The 10205-nt window shown below is 39.6% G+C and overlaps 1 protein-coding gene across 3 annotated transcripts in view; it reads left to right on the forward strand.

The window, feature by feature from the left end:
- Positions 1–9598, forward strand: part of PDLIM5 (PDZ and LIM domain 5) — a 125931-nt gene extending 116333 nt beyond the window's left edge. For all 3 annotated transcript variants that reach the window (XM_053940846.1, XM_053940847.1, XM_053940848.1), the window contains 4 exons: positions 14–194; positions 1226–1346; positions 5491–5606; positions 6215–9598. In XM_053940846.1, the coding sequence (XP_053796821.1) occupies positions 14–194; positions 1226–1346; positions 5491–5606; positions 6215–6304 (508 nt within the window). In that variant the 3' untranslated portion in view covers positions 6305–9598. The remainder of the gene's footprint in view (positions 1–13; positions 195–1225; positions 1347–5490; positions 5607–6214) is intronic.
- The last annotated feature ends 607 nt before the right edge of the window (positions 9599–10205 follow it).

Below are 10205 nucleotides of genomic sequence, written 5' to 3' on the forward strand. Positions count from 1 at the left end.
TCTTTCTAATCAGAGGACCCTTCTTGGTGGCTTTGGGAAAGTCATGGCATCCAGAGGAGTTTAATTGTGCCCACTGCAAAACCTCCATGGCGTACATAGGATTTGTGGAAGAGAAAGGGATGCTGTATTGTGAGGTCTGCTATGAGAAGTTCTTTGCTCCTGAGTGTTCAAAGTGCCAGAGGAAGATCCTTGGGGTAAGTGACCAGCAAGTGGCCTGTTCTTTGGTGGGAACAATAATCACAGTGTTCAGTGTTTCTCGGCTATGAAATTCCATTTTACCTGGCCCAGTCTGCATCCTTTCAAATATACTCTTGACACACCTTTTCTGCACTCATCACATACAAAATATGCCTTTGGATCTTCTAATGTTGAACCTTTTCAATGTCTTTGGGAAAAGGTGCTGTAGGCTCCTTGGCTCTTCTAAGCTCAGCTCCTGTTTTCGTGAAGCTGTTCAGTAGCTGTTGCCATTATCAAATTTTCCTGAGCAACATGGTTTTAATTGGCAGCTTTTTGCAGAATGGGAAGGGAGAAGTGGGAGATGGAAGTAAAAATAAAAAATCCTCCTTAGGTGAACTGAGCATTAAGAACACACTGTTTACTAGATGAGAAGTACTGAAATATTCCCAGTTTTAATGTAGATGGAAAGATGTGTTCTCCTACTGAGTACTGATTTTGAGCCTGCCAACTTATCGGCTGCTGTTTCACTGCAGACAGCAATGTGTCTGCATTCTTGTGTAACTGATGCATTCTTCTGTAACTAATGCAGGGCTCTGGCAGCACAATTCTCAAGTCATATTTGGCACTATAGCAGCTTCCAAAACAGCACAGAGCAGTGGTAATTTTCTGTATGATGTCTTCTGATTAACTCTTCACAGAATTCAAGAGAAGGGAAGAGATACTGCTTTTCTTATTTCAGGGGCCCATTATGGGTAAGAGCCTGATTAAAATTAAGAATTTGAACAAGTAAGCTGTTAAAATTTGTCCAACTCTATGTCAAACCTTCCAAAGACCCCGAAGAATTGTTCATGAAAAATAAGGAAATGTACCTTAAATAAAGCACATCATTAAGTTTAACATCACAGACCTCGTATGCTCAACCCATTTTCAAAGTAGCAGCAGGAAACGAAGTATTCTTGAAATGAATCAAGTGTGGAGGCATGGCTACCACAATTCTAGTCATCACATCGAAGTAATGTGTTCCTAACACTTTTTCTAATCCCCACAGGAAGTAATAAATGCTTTGAAACAAACTTGGCATGTTTCCTGCTTCGTGTGTGTGGCCTGTCACAACCCCATCCGCAATAATGTTTTTCACTTAGAAGATGGTGATCCCTACTGTGAGACGGGTAAGAAGCAACGCAACCAAAGTTTACTGCAGTTGTGCAGGAAAGCAGAGCTCAGTAAGGTTGGAGAAAAAAAAATAATTCCTTTTTCTGAGGCTGCACATTAGAAGCGCCCCAGAAATTTCATGTAACTTTGATTTGTCAATTCAAAGCAATAGCTGCTGCTGTAGACTCTTTAATTTGCAGCAGGAGGAGTTGGTGAGGATTTCTTCATCAGCTTCAGCAGCAGCAGGCTTCTTGTCACTGATTTTTACCTATTCCTGTTAAGTCCTCAGCTGGAGTATCAGTGATACATCAAAGTGTTAGTTTTAGAGTGACTTTCTGGTTGGGTTTAAAATAATCTTAAGTTTACGTAAATCTGCTTATTTAGCAAACACAAGCAAATGCCAGTGGAGTAATGCGGTTTTCTCTGAATAGCCTTATTCACCACCTGAGGGGCTTCCAAGAGTAGGCAGTCTGTCCAGGTAGTTTTTTGCAGGATCCAGGATAAAAAACTGTCAGAGGAAAAATGCAGTGATACAATTACAGCACTTGAAAGCCTGATGAACAATATTACATTAACGATGTGACCTAGAAGTTCAGACCATTTCTGCTTTGGTTTTTAGCACTTCCAGCTAATCATAACATTTTTTATAAAATCATATAAGTTTGGGTTGGAAGGGACCTTAAAGATCATCTGGTTCTGGTTCATCTGCCAATGCCTCCCACTAGACCATGGTGCTCAAAGCCCTATCCAGCTGGCCTTGAACATTTCCAGGAATGGGGAATCCACAGCTGCTCTGGGCAACATGTTCCAGTGCCTCACCACCCTCACAGTAAAAAAAGTCTTCCTATTATCCAATATAAATGTCCTCTTTTAGCTTAAAGCTATTCCCCCTTGTCCTATCACTACCTGTCCTTGTAAAATGTCCCTCTGCAGCTTTCCTCTAGGCCTCCTCCAGGTACTAGAAGGTGCTGTAAGGTCTGCCTGGAGCCTTCTCTTCTCCTGGGCTGAACAACCACAGCTCTTTGAGCTTTTCCTCAAAGGAGAGGTGCTCTATCCCTCTGAGCAGCTGTGTGACCTTCTCTGCACTTGCTTCAGCAGATCCACATCCATCCCATCTGGGGAGCCCTATAGCTGGACACAGGACTTCCAGTGGGGTCTCAGGAGAGCAGAGTAGATGGTTCAGAATACCTCCCTTGCCTGCTGGCCACTTCCCTTGTGCTGTAGTCCAGGGTACAGTTGGCTTTCTGGGCTGTGAGTGCACATTGCCAGGCCATGTTGAGCCTCTTGTCAACCTATTATTATTAGTATGAACAGTGTTTATTTAAGTCGGTTTCCTAGTTTGCTTAAAACTTTAAATGTACCCCTCTGAGCTAGGAAGGAAATAAACAATTTGTAAAACAATTCCCACAAAACGGAAAAGAGACAAAATTGTATCAAAATTATCTGTTTTCACAGTGCATGCTGTGTTGGAACTGTCAGTTGGACCCTTGTTATGGTTTTCCTTCTACTCTTAGGAACATTACAGTTTCACTAGATGTAGAAATTGATTGACCAGAAAAGTTTTAGCATGAAATTCTAATGACCTCTTTGGAGCTTAGATTTCCTTCTGAGCTGATCCAAGAGTTGTTCACAATTGGTGCCAGGGAGAGTGCTCGGTACTGTAAGCATGAGGGAAGTAGGCCAGTTTATCCAAAATTTCTCTTGTCAGAGCTGCTTTAATGAGATGTTGACAGATACAAAAGGACACAGTAGGTTATTGCTAACTTGGTGACAAATGTAGAGTAGGGTGTTACTCCTATTGAATTTGTGGAGCAGCAGAGGAAACGGGTACATGAGTGGCATCCTCCAGTGTGACAGCATGGTGAAATTTCATCCTGAAGGCATGTGAAGCCCCTAATCCTGAAACCATTTGATGACTCAAAAATAGTACTGGAGGAATCAATAATTCCCCTTTGGGTGGAAAGCTCATGACAGGATTTGTTCTTTTAAGATTCAATTCTTGTTCCTGCCACCAAATGACCCACATGTCGTGCAGTGCATTGATTTGTGCTACTGTTACAATTCCTGTGCAAAATGTGCCTTTTTCTATACTGCGAGCAGGAAAAACTGTGGTAAGACGTAAAGTATACTACACTTCTTGCAAAGTGTATTTCTGAGATAAAAAGTTGCTAGTGCAAGTTAATGCAGACACAATCTGTGAAGTGTTATTGGCAGTGATACTTTGTAATGGCTCTGGCTCATTAACTAGATGTTAATTTGAGTTGTATTAATTTTTCAAAGACTTTCAGTCCAGCTGGAGTTATGAGTCTATGACTAATTTTAAAGAAATAAGAAGTAAATGTCACTGCCAACTTTCCTTCTTCCTAGTGCAAAGGAGAGTTCTAATTTTAAGTCTGTATTTGAAATTATAACAGCATCAGCTATTAGTATTAAAGGGGGATTCATCTGCAGAATGTTCTGGGTTTAGATGTTGAGGCTAAAATTAAAATAAAAGTCTGGATATCTACAACTTTGAACATTTTTAAAGTGCAGAATTAGTAGCCTAGTTTTGAAAATGCTGTGTGCAGGAAGCACTGATATGTGACTATGTAAGAAGTCTGCCTTGGGAGGCTTCTGTGGTATCACAATTCAAGCATGCAAAAAAAGCTTATGCCCTTCATTCTGCCTTATCTACTGCCCTTTCTTCAGAAGCCAATAAACTTATCAACACAACCACAGGCCAACTTACAAAAGGTTTTAACTGCTGGCACCAGGAAAATATCAGTAAGATTCTGTATGACCACAAATGCCAAGAGCTGAAAGAGTACAGTCATGAGACTGTGTCCTTCAGGGGTTTTGCACAGGTCTGTCCTACCATTTGATGTTTTTATTGTCTTCTTAAACTCCTACAAATTCATTCCAGTAGTATGGATTAATGGAGGTGATCAGTGAAGCAGTTTCTTGCCACTGGCAGCTATCAAGGGCTTTGCTATTCCAGAGCACCTGTGTTCCCCATCCTGTGGAGATGTCCTATTCATTTTCAGGGAGGTCATCATACAAAACACTGTCTCAGTAAACAAAACCAGAACTTTCCTCTTGGGCTTGACACATCTGATGATCCTCTGTGGGCTCTGCTACAGTAAGCATTAGAGCTTCAGCAGATGTGTACAGTCTAGGTGAAAAATAAAATCCACTTCTATCCCGCTTCCCACCCCATATAATTCTCCTTTGGAAATGACCCCTGGCATCTAATTTCCTTGTCAGAGGCAGTGTTACTACTATGGTAGTAACACTCTGTTACTGGTAGATGGAGTCCAAAGCTTCATTATGACTGTCACTTTGACTGTAGTTCATCTTCTGAAGACATAACGTTGCATGACATGTTTGCCATGGTAGTGTGCTGGTCCCAAACTCTCTAATGTTATAGCACTAATGCCACTGCTGTCTCTGCAGGAATAAAACATTTGCTTCCTAGAATGGGGTGTTTGAGAATTGAAATAAGTGAAAAAAAACAGATAGCTTGGGCTGGGGAATATGAATGGGTCAATGTAATTTGTTTTAGTCCCTGCTCCCTGAGATTGCTGGAGAAGCTTCTTCATAGTAATGAAGAGGAAGGGTTTGTTAGTTTGTTTTGGAGTTTTGTTGTTTTTTTTAAAAGTCATGTAACGTATTTTAGTGACTAGAAAGGTATTCTGACTTGATCCAAATTTCTAGACTCTAATTAGGACAGAAGGCTAATGATTACATAGTTTTGAGTAGTGCAGTCCGGGGCAAAAATTGTGCCAGAATGTAGGTCAGAATTCATTACTCTGAGAAGGTCTGTAGTGTGAACAGCTGGGGTGTGATTTCAACACAGAGATGGAGAGAACATAAGGAACATGTAGAGTTCATGTGGGTGCTCTCAAGAAGTGCATTTCCCCCCCCCTCCAGCCCACTGTTGATCTCAAGGAAATGAAACACCAGGAAGATGGAAGCATTTCCCACTTGAAAGGATGAGGGAAAGAACTGAATTAGCAAGAAGTCAACATCCCAGGCTTTCGATCTAGGAGCTCTTTATACAGTATACTCAGTCTAATAAACCTCAGCAAGTCCAAATGTATTGCCAGTGAAAGAGCAAAGCTCTCAAAGGGTCAGTCCTGCTTTTCTGTATGTGCTTTAAAAGCTGTTTGTATCTCTTTGCAGACTACTATGCCCTCTTTGGTACGATGTGCCATGGCTGTGAATTCCCCATTGAAGCTGGAGACAGGTTTCTTGAAGCCCTGGGCCACACTTGGCATGACACTTGCTTTGTATGCTCCGTAAGTAAAGCTGGTCTGCCTTTAAACAAACTCTGGCAGCAGTGCTAACCTGACCCATATGGGAGTTAACAGCTCTAACCTCTCTCAATCCCCTGAGCCCAAACAAAAAGTGCTTTCCCAGTTATTTGGAAGGTGTGTTGCTATTGTAAGCCTTTGGCGTGGGTGCAAGCAAAGGTGTCCTGGATTGCAGCCCTGTGTCCCAGCATTTAACCCTCGGTGTTTACTTCCTCACAGTAAGTGTGGAAGGTTGTAGGGGAATGGGCTGTGTTTCCAAAGTAGTAAGAGTGCTTTTGGCGTAAGGACACTGTAGCCAAGGTATTGTTTGCTAATATTGTATGACCAAAAAAACCTTAAAGAGAATCCCCAATATTAATGATTTGGGATCTGAATCTAACTCTGCTCCCACTTAAGCACCTCTTGTCTTAAGAAAGGTTATGCTTACACCAACCACTAGTTTTATATAAAAAGAAGATCTCTAAAAAAAAGGTGATTCTTACCCTTTGAATAAATTTGTGCATAGAACAATACCATGATTTGGCAGTCTGAATGGTTATGGTGTAATTAATCCATCTGAATTGGGTGTTCTTTTGTTTCTTATCCCATTTCAGGTATGTAGTGACAGTTTGGAGGGCCAGACTTTCTTCTCCAAGAAGGACAAGCCACTGTGCAAGAAACATGCCCACTCTGTCAACATCTGAAACTTGGAGCTTGTTTTGTCTAACAAATGTACTGAGCAGAAAGGTTAAAATGTCCATGTTCAATACTATTTATATCAAATTTTTCTAAAATGAAGAAGTGATGTGGAAACTTGCAGAAAGGATTGTACACTAATTTTTCAGTGTTTATCATTTATGATTTTGCTTCATAAAAAGAAAGGTATCAGGAATTGCACCCAAGCCAAACAATTAAGAGTATCTTTATGCTTCACACATTACTGTATTTCATGATTTTATGACCACATTTGTCTCTGTTTCATTATGAGAAGTGAAGCATCTATAAAAATAAATACCTGATATTAGAGGTCTCAGTCTTGCTGCTATTCAACAAATAAAAGGAGATTGGATTCAGCAATCCCAATCACTTTATTTCAGTGATGTTTTTAAAGTGTGTCCAGAAGTATTGCGACTAAACTCCATTAGAAAGAATTCAAAGTAAAGATAAGATTACACAAAATATATAGTTCCAAAACTTATTTTTATTTTAATCTGATATTTGTATACAGGAAGCTTCCTACATGATTACATGTACCTGTGCCTTTGCACTTGAATTTCTGATGGGTTTGCAAGGGGCGGAGGTTTTTACAAATGATTTAAGTGGCTATGCTGGTAAAAAGATATTTTGAAGATGCCACTTAAAACATAAATGGGATGCTTTTTGGTAACTCATGTACTACCAGAACACTAGCCAAAACCTCCTGCTGCTGAGGGTGTGTTTGATAGGATGAAAATGTCAGATCAAATCTTAAGGGAGCAGGGATTTCAATTCTTCTGTTTGCAGTTCAGATTTTAGGTAGCTTTAAGTGCCTTGTAAAGGGGAAGTTGTGCTGAATCTGCAGGTAACAGCGTTTTGTATCCAGAATGTGAGAATCTGGTCTTGAATAAGGGAAGCTGCTGAAGTGCAACTGAGGACATTGGTTTTTTTCTCAGTACATTCTTTACCACGTAGCTCATGAATATGTATATTGGTGGAGTGCCAGGTAGCGTACTGAAAACTTTCTTGCTCAGCTGTTATGATTTTTATTAGTTTAGGATTTAGTTTTCTCTCTTCTTCCAGATGTAGGGAATGGATTGTTAAATGATATTCCATTGATTTAAGCAGCTCAGTACCTCTCAGATCTTGCGAGGGAGCAGAGAGACAATGCTGTCATTATGCATTTGTTGCAAGCCGGATCAGCTGATTCTGTGGCTTGATAGGAATTTTGCATCCACACAGAGAGGCAGTGCAAGACCAGTGCACCAGCTCAGTCCCCCTTAGCCTCAAATTAGGGCTTAACTGGTTTAATTGGAGCAATTGCAGGCAGCCAAGGAGGAGGTGGTGCTCCTCTGCACAGGGTGAATTTGCTTCAGTAGAATTGCACAACGGTGAAAGGGGCTCTCTTGGGACCAGAGCACATTCCTGAAGGAAACTGAATTTACATGCTGTTTGATTCAACTGGGGTGTCAGAGCTGAATTGTTAATCTTTAGTGCTCTTTCTAGTTGACATTAAAAATAACCATTTACTGGTTTTGTTCTTGTGGGGTGGGTTTTTTTACTGATTCAACAGATAGTTTTATCCATAAAACCTTGGATAAACAAGTCACAAAAATTTGGTATGGTTGAATAAAGCAATTGTAATAAAGAACATCAACAAAAGAGGAGGAAAGAAAACCAAAATTGCTGTACTGAAATATAAGAAAATATTTGGCTTTTTATTAATTTAATGAGACAGGTTCACATTGTGGGGCTGTTTCATTTTAATTCCTGAAGTTGTTTTTATTCAATATTACCACGTTTCTTTTTTAACTTCCAGTGGTACAGAAGAAATTTGGTAAATTTGGTGAATGTTGGTAAATAAATTTGGTGGTACGGTATAAAGCTGTTTAAAATGTTTACACTGTTGTAGATGTACCCTATTGTGAGTTTGGCTGAAAATCAGAAGGGTGGAAGCAGACTGGACAAGATACAGTAATATATAAGCCAGGTTGCCTTTGAAATTAAGTAGAATGTGGAAAAATTAGACCTACAGACTAGGTTTCAGTGGAGCTTTATTGCACATGTGTGAGGAAAGAGGGGGAAATGCACAGGAAGAGGTGTCCCGTAATTTCTGCGATTCAAACCTTGCAATTTTAACGTAGGATAAAAACTTCTCAGTTTGTCACTGTCCTTAAAATCCAGTTAAATTTTGTTTAGTCTCATAATTTTAATTGGAATTTTATTTTTAATCCATATGCTCTAGGGTTTGAAATTTTGCAGTTGTTAATGAATTTGAGGACAAAAGCCTGAAAGGCTCCAATAGGACTGCTTCATTTAGCTGCCTTGCCTTTTAATTTCTGCTTTTATCTATGTGTTTAAAATTTTAAAGGAAGCATAGAGTCACTGGTAGATAATGAATATTTAATGGCTTTACCAAATTATATAAATCAATTAAAAGGAACATAATTTTTATCATTATTTTAATAAGTGAGATTTTAGTAGAGCACTTTATAATAATGCCATATATCTCACTGAATATTTATTACCTTTTTTGTTGTTGTTGTTTAAAACTATTTCATCCTGGTAGTATTTTGTTTTATTTTAAGCCTGCCTTTACCTCTAGAATCTTTTGGGGTCTGACTGTATGTGTTTAAATATACTTCTTTCTACATGCATTGTATGTATGTGCATTGAGAGACATAAGTATAAATGTGTTTTTGAATGCAGACTTGACATAGCAAAAAATCATTTGGGGATTTAGTGAGGTTCCCAACTTCTTTTCACACAACACACATTTAGCATTCATGTTATGAGGGAATGTTACAGAGTCAGGACAGATATATTAGTAACCTAACTACTGTAGATATTTGCATGCATTTTCAGTCAGTCATTGTTTTTCTTCCAAAACTGCCTGTGAGAGAATTTGACTTAACTCTGTTTGGAGGTAGAATGTCTTTATAAGTGAATAATTGATCCATGATGACAGTTTCAGTATGTTGTAATGAAATAATTCAGGATTACGTGTAAATATAAATGCTTAATATAACAATGCCATAAACATAAAAGCAGGAGTTGCATTGTGGTTCAGTGTGTTGGACTGTTAATTGTGTACCTGTTTCTTCACAGAGCTACTTGCATCATCTAGCCATGCCAGCTGCTTTGCAAACATTGCTTTATGCTAAACTACCAGCTGTTAAATCCTAGTGATTTCTTTGCTTGCATTTAATAATATTTGACATTAAATTTTGTCTGTTCACATTTGCAAATTTAATTACAATTGAAAAACATAACAAGCAAATAAACCCTACTCAAAACCTGAATTTCTCTGTCTTCAGTTATTTTGTGGTTGTTGGATACTTTCTTTTCCTGAATCATAGCCAGTAAAGGAAAGCCATGATTGTACACATAGCATTTGAGCAGCTCATTCTCTAGGTTTTAGGGTTTTTTTAGCTTTGTTTTACAGGGAAAGACCAAGGAGTCCTGGTGACACCAAGGTGACCATGAGCCAGTGATAATTCTTCTGAGACAAGGAAGACCACCAGCCTCCTGGGGTCCATTAGGCAGAGGATTGCAGCAGATGGGAGAAGTTATCCTTCTCTGCTCAGCCTTGGTGAGACCCATCTGGAGAGCTGAGTCCAGTGCTGGTCTCACCAGTACCAGAGATACAGCTGTACTGGACTAAAGAGCGAGGAAGGTGGTGAGGGGTATGGAGAATTTGTCATACAAGGAGAGGCTGAGAGAGCTGGGACTGCTCAGCCTGGAGAAGAAGGGACTCAGGGGAGACCTCATCAATGTCTACAAACACCTGGATAAGGGAGTCAAGAAAACAGCCAGGCTTGCTATGTAGTGAGAGGACAACTGTGAGGATGATAAATATTGGTATGGGCTGCCCAGAGAGATTGTAGAGTCTCTCTACTTGGACTCAAA

This window comes from Vidua chalybeata, chromosome 4 (assembly GCF_026979565.1).
Source record: "Vidua chalybeata isolate OUT-0048 chromosome 4, bVidCha1 merged haplotype, whole genome shotgun sequence".
NCBI classification, from domain to species: domain Eukaryota; kingdom Metazoa; phylum Chordata; class Aves; order Passeriformes; family Viduidae; genus Vidua; species Vidua chalybeata.